The 12198-nt window shown below is 42.4% G+C and overlaps 1 protein-coding gene across 1 annotated transcript; it reads left to right on the top strand.

Moving 5' to 3' along the window:
• The first annotated feature begins 280 nt into the window (after positions 1-280).
• SYT17 (synaptotagmin 17) lies at positions 281-11756 on the top strand. The gene is made up of 3 exons (XM_064294795.1): positions 281-456; positions 7900-8048; positions 10585-11756. Exons 1-3 carry the CDS (start codon positions 281-283, stop codon positions 11253-11255), a joined length of 996 nt encoding a protein of 331 aa, XP_064150865.1. The 3' UTR covers positions 11256-11756.
• Positions 11757-12198: the final 442 nt, after the last annotated feature.

Below are 12198 nucleotides of genomic sequence, written 5' to 3'. Positions count from 1 at the left end.
GAGATTCCCGAGGGGCGTGTCGCCTATGTGTGCTGGCTGTGTGGAGATTGTCCCCGAGGGTCTGGCCTGCTGAAGCCGCGGTCAGATCCTCCGCTCCCAGTCCAAAGCCCAGCGTCAAGGTTCCCCTGCTGGGACGCTGCACTCCCGGCTCCAAAATCAGTCGCTGCCTCCCGGGGACTTCTCGTCCCGCCAGCCACGTCGCCGCGCCACCCCCGCGGACCAGCTGGGCCCCCTCCTGGGGTTAGTTCAGGGGAGTAGGGCTACTCCCCGTGTTTGCGCCATGACCAGATGCTGCGTTCAGCTCCCCTGTGCCCAGTCCAAAGCTTGGCGCCAAGGTTCCTCAGCTGGGACGCTGCACTCCCAGCTCCAAAACCAGTCACTGCCTCCCGGGGACTTCTCCTTCTACCAGCCGCGTGGCCGTGCCGCCCATGCGGACCGGCTGGACCCCCTCCCGGGGTCAGTTCAGGGGCCTAGGGCTGCGCCCCGTGTTTGCGCCTTCACAGATGTCGTGTTCAGCTCCCCTGCGCCCAGTCCTAAGCCTGGCGCCAAGGTTACCTGACTGGGACGCTGGCTCCAGGCTCCGAAAGCAGTCGCTGCTTCCCTGTAGTTGTTTGTTCTCTGTCTCTATCACTCAGGTCAACTCTTTAAATCTGTGTTTGTTGTTCAGGGTTTGTAGATTGTCATGTATGTGATCGATTCACTTGTTTTTCCGAGTCTTTGTTGCAAGAGGGATCCGAGGTAGCGTCTACCTAGTCAGCCATCTTTTCTATTTCTAGCTTTTTAAGGAAGTGCCAAATCGATTTCCAAAGTGGTTGTACCATATTACATTCCCACCAGCAGTGTACAAGTGTTCCAGTTTCTCTACAACCTCCTCAACATTTATTATTTTATGTTTTTTGGATTAATTCTAACCTTGTTGGGGTGAGATGGTATCTCATTGTAGTTTTGATTTGCATTTCTCTAACAGCTAATGATCATGAGCATTTCCTCATGTATCTGTTAGCTGCCTGAATGTCTTCTTTGATGAAGCGCCTGTTCATATCCTTTGCCCATTTTTGAATTGGGTTATTTGTCTTTTTGTGGTTGAAGTTTTGCAGTATCTTACAGATTTTAGAGATTAGACCCTGATTGGATATGTTGTAGCCAAAATTTTTTTCCCAGTCTGTAGGTTGTCTTTTTACTGTTTTGGGGAAGTCTTTTGATGAGCATAAGTGTTTGATTTTTAGGAGCTCCAGGTTATCTCGTTTCTCTTTCGGTATTTGTGCAATGTTAGTTATGTTCTGTATTCTGTTTATGCCATGTATTAGGGCTCCTAGCATTGTCCCTATTTTTTCTCCCATGATCTTTATCATTTTAGATTTTATATTTAGGTCTTTGATCCATTTTGAGTTAGTTTTTGTGCATGGTGTGAGGTGTGGGTCTCGTTTCATGTTTTTGCAGATGGATATTCAGTTATGCCAGCACCACTTGTTAAAGAGACTGTCTTTTCCCCATTTAATGGACTTTGGGCTTTTGTCAAGTATCAGCTGCTCGTAGGTGGATGAATATACGTCTGGATTCTCAATTCTGTTCCACTGGTCTAAGTATCTGTTGTTGTACCAGTACCCAGCTGTTTTGACTACTGTGGTGGTATAGTAGGTTCTAAAATCAGGTAGAGAGAGGCCTCCCACTTTGTTCTTCTTCTTCAGTAATACTTATCTGGGGCGTCTTCCCTTTCCATGTGAAGTTTCTAAAGGGAACTTTTAATAACAAGACTCAATTAAAGGAAAATACAAATATTCTGATAGGACAGTTTTATTATTTAGCCCAGTCCATAACTTTGTGACTGGGTCTTTATGGCATCCAGACTTCTTCCATTCTGTAGTTTTCATCTTAAGGGGCCATTTGTTGGTGAAAGAAAAGCAACTCCAGGGCCTCATAAAATTTAGGGCTGTCTGTGAAAAGGTTAAAGGTGTTTGGTTCTAATAAGGCAAGATTTGGTAAAGCTTGGGAGCGGGCTGCTGCATCAGCAAGATTGTTACCTTGGACATCTTCAGTCTGAGGAGCTCTTTTTTGTTGATGGGCTTGGACTGTATTAACTGCAGTTTCAGAAGGGATCAGTAAAGCATCCAAAAGGTCAGCCACTAATGTTCCATTCTAAATAGTAGTCCTAAAGGAAAAAAAAAAAACATCGCCATCAAGTTGTTTCCGACTCAGAGCAACCCTACAGGACAGAGTAGAACTGCCTCATAAGGGTTCCAAGGAGCTCCTGGTGGATTTGAACTTCCAACCTTTTGGTTAGCAGCTGTAGCTCTTAACCAGTACACTACCAGGGTTTCCAAATAGTGGTCCTAGAGGAGGTCAAAAATCCTTTCTGTTTTCATAGCATGCCATAATAATGACCACTCCAAAAGCATATCTCAAGTCCACGTAAATAGTCATGGATTTTCCTGAAGTGAGCTCGTAGGCTCTAATTAAGGCTATTAATTCAGCTTGTTGAGATGAGGTGGCTTTAGGAAGTGGCTCTCTTTCTAGTACTTAAGCGGAGGTGGTACCTGCATACCCTGGTTGGTAGTGGCCATCAGGATGAGATCTCAAACAGGATCCATCTACAAATAGGACTAAATCAGGATTGTTGAAGGGAATTTCTTTTAAGTCCTTCCTGGGTACCATTAACTGTTCCATCAAGCTCAAACAATCATGAGCAGCATATTCATCATCTTTAATAATAGGAAGAAGTGTGGGTGAATTTAAATGGGTTACAGTATGAAGTCTTATATTGGCTGCTGTCAAAAGAATAATCTCATAAGAAGTAAGTCTGCTTGTAGACAAGTGTTGGGTAAAGGTAGAATCAAGTAAAGCGGATACATCATGTGGTACATAAGCATCTAAAAAATTTCCATGCACTGTATCAGCAGTGGATTGTAAAAGTTTTGCAGTGGTGACTACGGCTCAAAGGCAAAGAACGTAACCCCTGGTCACTGGGTCAAGCTGCAGACTGTAATATCCTACAGGCCAGTTTTCTCTGCCCAGTTTTTGAGCAAGTAACTCTAGTGCATTTCTGTTTAGTTTGTGGACAAATAAAGAAAAATTGAATTGGTAATTAGAAAATCCTAAAGCTGGAGGTCATGTTAAAGTTTCCTTTAAATTTTCTACAGCTTGGCAGTCTTCAGAGGGAAACTGGAAAGAGCCTGGTTCTGATGACTTTGAATACTTGTGTAATGTTTGAACTAACAAAGAGAAATCTGGAACCCAAATCTGGCAATAGCCATGTGACTGCAAGAATCCTAGGAGTTTTTTCTTTGTTTTTGGAATTGGATAAGCTGGAATACCATCCTTTCTCTTAGGATCAGTAAAAATTCCCTGGGCTGATATTAAATGACCTACATATTTAACCATTGGCTGGGCCAGTTGTAATTTATCCTTGGATACTTTATGACCTCCAGAGGCCAAATGTTTAAGTAAAAGGACATTATCTTTTAAGCAAGTCTCCTGAGAGGAGGAATATACTAACAAGCCATCTATATATTGTAGTGACGTGGAATTATTTTTAAATTGTAAAGATTGCAAATCAGCATGAAAAACCTGAGAAAAATAAGTGGGAGACTCTGTACAGCCCCAAGGCATCACAGTTCAAGTAAACAGTTAATTTTCCCATTTGAAAGCAAATGAATATTGACTGTCAGAGAGTGTACAGGGATGCTAAAAAAAATGCACTGCAAAGATCTGTAACTGTAAAGTAAGTGACTTCTGGTGGGATATTAGAAAGCAATAAATGAGGATTAGGGGCTACTGAGAATCTAGGAATAACTATTCAATTAATTGCCCTTAAATCTTGGACAAATCTCCAGCCTCTATTGTTTGGCTTCCTAAATGGGAAGCAAGGGATAGTGCAAGGGATAATAGAGGAAAGAAAGTTTTGAATTATTGGTGCTAACACTTCCTTAGCTTCTCATTTCAAAGGGTATTGGGGATCTTTGGCAGTTATTTCGATAAATCAATTTGAATTTTAAAAGGCTCAGCAGACAAGACTCATCCAACGTTAGTAGACGTGGTAGCTCATAAAGTTTTGGAGACTGAGGAAAGAATTTCCACAGGAGGCAGATCAGCTTCAGACAGAGTTTGAAGTGGCAGAGTGAGAGCTTGCATGTAACAAGCAGCATCCTCTATTTTTGCTCTTAATTGCGTAGGAGGTTTGGGTAAATCTAATATAATTTCTCCCTTTTCATTAAATCTATCCTGACATTTCCATTTAGGTAAAAAGCCTCTTCTCAACAAATTTATAGGGGTGTCTGGGCTAAGGAGAAAAGGGTGCAGATCCTCAAAGTCTGTATTTGGTCAGTAACTCCCACTACTTTAGAGGTTTCTGTACTCTGAGGTAGAGGCTTTTGTAAACAAGTGGGGTTAATAGCAGATAAAATGACTCCTGTGTCAATTAGAAATTTGCAAGTTTCTGTATTAACGATCACAGTAGCTCCTCCTTGAGGATTTAAATCCACCACAGGGAAGGCCTCTGTGTGTTCCTTGGAGCCCCTCATTCAGGTTTAGATTGAGGCTTCCCTCATGGGTTAATTGTTTTTTAGTTTGAAACAATCTTTCTTCTGTTTGTTTTTTAGTTTGAAACAATCCTTCTTCCAATGACTGGGCTTTTTGCAATAGTTACAAGTTTCAGGGATGTTAGCTGTAACCCAGAAGGTCCTGGCTTAAAAACCTTTCTCTGATCAGCGTGTTGCAGCTGCAACATCATTAATTTGTTTTGTTTGACCTGTTTATTTTGCTCCTAAATTTGGACTAGTTTATAGGATATGTCCATCAATTCAGGAAGGGGTGCAGTTTCTTAAGCCAGTCTTGATCAGATAATTCTGGGTGTAATCCATTTAAAAATATGGAATTGAAAGTTATCCTAGCCCTGTCTTCTATGGGGCTTAATCCTAAATGTTCAGCAAACATGCTAGCCAAATGGTCTCTGTAATTACATACAGATTCATTTTTTTCTTGTTTGCAACTCTGCACTTTTAATCAGTTTTTGGAGGCAAAGCTTTTGGTATAGCATCTAAAAGTAATCTGGCAACTGCTCTAGTTTGTTGTAGCAGTGTTGCTCCAGTTATTGTACCATCAGCTGTTAGAAATTGCTCAGAATTTTTCCAATTTGCCTTTTTCATCTATAACTGGGCTTCTCCTGGCCTGACTACCATATTTATCAGTTGATATAAATCTGGCAATCCAGGGTCATAAGTCTCATTAATATTTTAAATTCTCTAGTAAATTTTGTGGGTCTTCACAAGGAATAGGAAATTATCTTACAATTACATGAAGCTCTGCTTTGGACCAGGGAGAAAAGGTCGCCGTGGGGGTACATTGGGTTCCTTTGGATATCTTACTCTACGAGGTAAATGTGAAGGGTTTTTTGTTTCCTTCTCATTATTCAGGATAGAAGACATGTTCAGATAATGTGTTAGTAGAAGAATAAGAGAGCAGTGAGGGCTAGAGAGAAATTGGATTCTTTGGTGGAACAGATGGAATAGTAGATGGTGCCAAAGTATTAGAAGTTGCCGTGGAACTTTGACGCAATAGTTCCTTATTTTGTTTAGTTACTTTAGAGACCGTAACTTGTAGAGAGGCAATCTTGCTCACTTTCTTTTGGTAGCTGCAGAGTACCAATTAAAATATGAATCCCTTTGAACTTGTTTAACTCTAGAACACTTTTGCTCTAATTTGCTGCACAAGAAGGTTAGTTTAGATAAGTCAAAAGATCCCCAAAGCAGCCACACATGTTCTAAACTATCTTTGGTGAGATTATACCAGGTGTTCAAAAAACAGCAAGTAGCAGGACCATGGCATTTATTAATGTATTGGGCAGGGATTCATGAGGGGAACTCCCTGTTTTTAGGTTTAAAATTACCCATTGAAGAAAGAAAAGCCAAATGTGCCCTGAAAATAAAAGCAGAGTACTACTCTTGATTGCTTTGGAGGCAAAAAGCCATGTGGAGCACTACTTTCAGTTTTCTCTGAGTCACAAAGACCTAGACAGGAATGCTGTGGGATTTGGACAGTGTTTTGCTTAGACCAGTGTCTACCTTTGTTATGTGAGTTTGCTTGCATGTGGCAGGCAGCCTAGTGCTCTGGCCTGTCTCATGACCACCTTATCCTGTCACGGGGGTCTCTAATGGCTTTTGCTGGTCGACCCATGACTGGATTTTGTGGTTTATAATGATCCAGAGCTCTTTGAAAGTAAAATTACCTCCATAGCTGCTGAGGCTTTGAGGAGTAGAATAACCTCCATGTAGAAAAAAATTTGCACCAATCCTAGGAGAAATTAAAGAAGAAACAAATCTGGACAAGAATGGAAGAGAAAGTAATCCTCAATAAAGCTCAGAGAACTCTACACCTAGAATGTTCGGATCAAAGAGGGGGCTTACCTGAGGCAGCTTCCAAGGAGGTCCTGGGAAGTGGTGAGCCAAGAGGCTGCTGTTGGTACCAGGGTCTGAGTTCCTGAGCCTCCTGGGGGTAGCTCCACCTGCTCTCCTTCAGATCCTACTTCTGACACCAAGAAATGTCATAAAGCAAAATGACAGAGCCTGGTTGAAATTAAAAGTAAGGAGCTTTTATTGAGAGGCAAGGCAATTTGCAAATTGGGAATCACAAGGTCCAGAGGATTCTGAACTAAGTGATCCTAGGAGGGAGTTTTTATAAGAAAATACAAGGAATTTCAGTAAGAATTCAGTGATTGGTTGACATTCAGGTAATGGTTACAATATTCGGTGACAGTACATCTGATTGGTTGATATTTAGGTAATGGTTACGTAATTGGGTAAGGGTACATCTGATTGGTAGGAGATTACATACGTTTCTAAAAAATTTTTTTTTTTTTTTTAGTTAGAAAGTAATCATTAAATTTGGTACATCTGGCCTCAGCAATCATGAGACCCTCCTTGCATGACTTCAGGGAGGACATGTGTAATTTTAAAGTTTATCTTGAGTAAGCATCTGTTCTGAGAATTGTTTTGGAACAAGTTTCCTGAGCAGGGTATATTCTTAAGCAAGCAAGCAGAATCACATTGTTTTCTCAAATTGTTTACCAAGTAATTTTCTCAGGGTACCATGAAGAGTTACGAAAATGACATGCCGTGTTCTCGATGCAGAAGTCATTTTTGATTCAAAATGGAGTTTGGCTCAGACCTTAGCATAGCCACCATCTCATGTCAGGAGTCCTAAGTTAATTTGGGGTGTTCTTACTCACCCCGATGATGCTTTTCATTTTCTCAGCATTTTCTGTCCTCACTGGGTGCACATTACATTAAGTCATTAAAAAAAAAAAAGTCATAGCTGCTGCTAATTCATAGCTGTTTTGTCACATCGAACTTGTGTTCTTAAATTATTGAGAATTCACATCCATTTTTGTAACCGCAGCCCCACCACTCACAGAACCTTTGAGGGCCATCGTTATAGGATATTTTTAAGCAATGTTAAATTATAGATGCAGTGACTATTGAAATAGAACAGTTGTCACCAAACCCACTTGCACAAGTTTCAATGCATATAAAAAACCACATGGCCCACTCAGGACTGAAGATTGACAGGAGTCCGGTCTTTAATTACCCAGTGTGGTGCCACTATGTGGCGATAGCCTGAATAAGTTTACATATTTCTCCTGCCACCTCCAGCTTTGAAATTGTGAATTCTTGACAGATTGTTCTAGATTGAGGAATATTCATTCACATCATCTCACATTTTGTATGCAAAGTAAGATGTCATTGAGAGTTTTACACTATCTCAAATTTGCATTATTTCAAGTTGCATAAAATGGGTCTGATAGCTGTTCCAGCATGGGCCTTTGGGGGCACACATGCCAGTCCCTGGGGATTCCTTGGTGGTGTCTTCCTGGCTTGACAACTACTGAGACCTCTTCCCCTCCTACAGGATAGCCAGCCGGAGCAGCGATAAGGATGGTGACTCTGTCCACACAGCCAGTGATGTCCCACTGACCCCACGGACCAACTCTCCAGATGGGAGACGCTCGTCTTCAGACACCTCCAAATCCACATACAGCCTGACTCGAAGGATTTCCAGTAAGCATCTCTGCCGTGACGACCAGGGGTGGGGTCCTGACTTGAGCAGACCTGTGCTCCTCAATCCTCATCCAGAGTCAATGAATTAAAACCCCATCAACTGGGCCCTCAGGGGAAAGGAAAAGAGCTGGATTTCCCAGACACTTGGCAGTATCCCCAAGAGCAGTGTTGTTCTGGGTGGGGGGAGCAGTCCAAGAGACCAGATGACAGAGTCGTAATGATCATGTGCAGAGGAATGCAGCACCTGATTTCTACTGAGTTCACTCAAAAGATATCATTTTGATTGATTTTTTTTTTAACTGATCAACCAGTTTGATTGAAGTGATTCTATTGATGTTACCAGCATATGTTTTTTCAGCCCCCAAAAGATGAGTGTTACTTTATTATATAGCAAGTGTTGCAAATTAATATGTCTTTAGGGGCAGGCAGGTTTTGTCAGTGCATAAACCCTGATTAAAGCTTCACACAGCCCTTTCTCTTTCATCCCTATTCACCCGGGTCTAGGTCAGCAGATACCAGACCCTTCTGTATTTCTTAGATGCAATAATCCTTTGGAATGACTCAGAAACTCCAGGGAAAGCAGTATCCTTAATCTAGCATAAAAAAGTCCTAAACTCCTAGGACAAGATCCAGGAGGGGCTTTGGCGCTGAAATGATACTATTTTGGATATATTGGGCTAAATAAATAATTAAAATTAATCTCACCTGCTTCTTTTCACGTTTTTAAAAAGGTAGCTAACAGAAAATTTGAAATTGCAGGCATAGTTTGCATTACTGGCTCAAATCAAGTTTCTTTTGGACAGCACTGGTCTAGACGATTTGTAAGGATTGCACCCTGCTCTAAACACAGATGTTTTATTTCCATTTAGCAAATCAGAGTCCTTCCCATGTACTATGCAAGAGTCTCGTGATTTTAGCTGTTGCACAGATATTTGGACAATTAACAAGAATACTGTGAGCTCATTGCTAGAATAAAGGGATGAACAAAGATTAGAATAATGGACTTGGGAGCCATTAATTCTGCTGGTTGATGGAGAAGAGCGGTTCTCCAGAAGCAGGGATGGTTTACCCAATATGTAATGTACACATGGGCTTACTTGTTCTTAATTACTAATCTGTAGTGCACAATTTCACCTGGTTTTCACCATATCAAAGATGTGTTCACTACAGATTAGTAAGTAAACATAATTTAGCCCATGCATACCTTGCTTACTGTAAGCCGGTAGGTACCATGCTCACTGGTTAATACATCCCTTCCTAGAAGAGATGAGGTTTGAGTATGGTCTTTGAAGTACTGTAAAAAATACAGTTGCCATTGAGTCAGTTCTGACTTATGGTAACTCCATGTGTGTCAGAGTAGAACTGTGCTCCACAGGGTTTTCAATGGCTGGTTTTTTGAAAGTAGATCGCCAGCCTTTCTTCCAAAGCGCTGCTGGGTGGACTTGAACCTCTGACTTTTTGGTTAGCAGTGAGCATGTTAACCATTTGTACCACCTAGGGATTCTAATACCCATTGCTGTTGCGTTGATTCTGACTCATGGTGACCCTATAGGACAGAGTAGAACAGTGTCATAGGGTTTCCAAGGAATAGCTGATGGATTCAAACTGTTGACCTTTTGGTGAGCAGCCAAGTTCTTAACCACTGTGACACTAGGGCTCTAGGGACTCTAATAGTTACCATTTACTGAGCTTTTTCTAGGTGCATGTTTTGTTGCGAGCCCCTTCCGTGGCTCAGTGAACATTTACCACAGTCTGATGAGATCCTATTACTGATACCGTTTTACAGACAGGAAAACTGAGTCCCAAAAAGTCTAAATAATGTGCCCAGGATCACATGGCTATTAAATTCAGGTCATGCAGTCTGGCTCCAGAGTCCATACTCTTAAGGTGGAGGCAGAATAGGTCAATAGTTGGAGCCCAAACTCCAGGGCTAGACAAGCTGAGCTTGAATCCTGGCCCCATCATTTACTAGTTGTGTGACCTTTGGCAAGTTATTTGAAGTTTCTTTTTCTTCATCTGTATAGTGGGGATTATAGAAATTATCTAACACCTCAAGGGGTAAAGATTAAATGACTTAATGTATGTGATACACTTAGAGCCAAGAAAAAACAAAAACCAAACCCGTTGCCATTGAGTCGACTCCAACCCATGGCAACCCTGAATGTGATGGGTGGAACTGCTCCTTAGAGTTTCCTTGGCTGTAATCTTAACGGAAGCAAATCTCCAGACCTTTCTTCAGTAGTACCACTGGGTGAATTTGAACTGCCAACCTTTAGAATGGTAATTGAGTGCAAACTGTTTGCGCCACTTAGGCACCTAGACTTAGAGCGGTGCCTGGCATTTAGCTGTGATGATGATGGCAGTGGTGAGGCTAATGCCGCCATACTGCTGTTTGTAGAATAAATAAGAGTATCTCAAGGTACAGAGAGAAGGTGGCGAAGAGCACTGTGAAGCAGAGTGAGTTTGTGAGAACCTGTGCAATGTTGCTGATCTTACGGTGTGGCAGTATTAATTGTTGTTTCTGGCGGCTGTTTAGGTCTCGAGTCAAGACGACCCAGCTCCCCACTGATCGATATTAAGCCCATTGAGTTTGGTGTTCTCAGTGCCAAGAAAGAGCCTATCCAGCCTTCAGTGCTGAGACGGACCCACACCCCCGATGACTACTTCCGGAAGTTTGAGCCCCGGCTGTACTCACTTGACTCCAGCAGTGACGACGTGGACTCTCTGACAGACGAGGAGATCCTGTCCAAGTACCAGCTGGGCATGCTACACTTCAGCACCCAGTACGACTTGCTGCACAACCACCTGATAGTGAGGGTGATCGAGGCCAAGGACCTGCCACCCCCCATTTCCTACGATGGCTCACGCCAGGACATGGCCCACTCGAACCCCTACGTCAAGATCTGTCTCCTGCCAGACCAGAAGAACTCTAAGCAGACAGGGGTCAAGCGCAAGACCCAGAAGCCGGTGTTTGAGGAGCGCTACACCTTCGAGATCCCCTTCCTCGAAGCTCAGAGGAGGACCCTGCTCTTAACCGTGGTGGATTTTGATAAGTTCTCACGCCACTGTGTCATTGGGAAAGTTTCCGTGCCTTTGTGTGAGGTTGACCTGGTGAAAGGCGGGCACTGGTGGAAGGCGCTGATTCCCAGTTCTCAGGTAAGCAGGCGGTTTTTGGCGGCTCCTCCTGGGAACTTTGAAAAAGATTAATTTTATTTTATTAAAATTTTTTTTCTATGTTTTTAAAACTTTTTATTTTGAAATAATTTTAGACTCACAGGAAGTTGCAAAAATAGTAGAGATTCTACGTACTCTTCATCCAGCTTCCCCCAGTGTAACATCATACACAACCGTAGTATATTATCAACACCAGGAAATTGATACAATGCTATTAACTAAATTACAGATCTTACTCAGATGTCACCAATGTTTACATGCACCACACTTTCCTTCCTTTCTTGCTTCCTCCCTCCCTTTCTTCCTTTTTTTGTTTTTTTGGTGTGTAGCACTATGAAGTTGTATCACATGTATAGCTTTGTATAACCACCACCACACTGGGAGCTTTTGTGATTGATGCTGGGCTATTTAATAAGAAGAATGATTGTCTGTGGTATGAAGCTATCAGTCATTTTGACTTCCAGAAATTGTTTTGAGAAAAAAAATGAGGAATAGAGAACAGATTGATATATGGATGTTTTCCAGGCGAATTGTTAGATTGACTTTCTTCCTGCTTTCCAGCCTAGGGAAATACAGTTGGCTGCTTGGGCAAGGCAAGGTTGTATCTTCAGGGGCTGTTTGAGTCCCTCTTGTGGGCATTCCTGTGAGCTGGACAATAACAGTGCATTCACTGTGGGTAGACGGATATGGTGGGGAGGGAGTTGGAACAGTTGGGGGCTGGCCAGGGCTCACTCTCTCTCATTGTTAAGTGATCTCTCTAGCATTGTGGCCAGACCTCTGTACATGGTGGCTTGGGGCTCCAAGATATCTAAAGCAGAAGCTTCCAGGCCTCTTGAGGCCTAAGCTGAGAACCAGCATACCATCATTTCTACTGTATTCTATTGGTCACCCCAGCCCAAATTCAAGGTGGAGATGGGTAGGAAACAGACTTTTGATGGGGAGAATAGAGAACGCATGCCCAGATGGCAGGATTTCA

This window comes from Loxodonta africana, chromosome 12, assembly GCF_030014295.1.
Source record: "Loxodonta africana isolate mLoxAfr1 chromosome 12, mLoxAfr1.hap2, whole genome shotgun sequence".
NCBI classification, from domain to species: Eukaryota; Metazoa; Chordata; class Mammalia; order Proboscidea; family Elephantidae; genus Loxodonta; species Loxodonta africana.
Note: the sequence above shows the minus strand (reverse complement) of the source record. Positions and strands in the feature narration are given on the sequence as shown.

Coding starts and splice junctions, on each gene's coding strand:
- SYT17 (XM_064294795.1), top strand. CDS start 281: ATGACCAGATGCTGCGTTCAGCTCCCCTGTGCCCAGTCCAAAGCTTGG. Junction 457..7,899: donor CGGCTGGACCCCCTCCCGGG/GTCAGTTCAGGG, acceptor CCCCTCCTACAG/GATAGCCAGCCGGAGCAGCG. Junction 8,049..10,584: donor CCTGACTCGAAGGATTTCCA/GTAAGCATCTCT, acceptor GCGGCTGTTTAG/GTCTCGAGTCAAGACGACCC.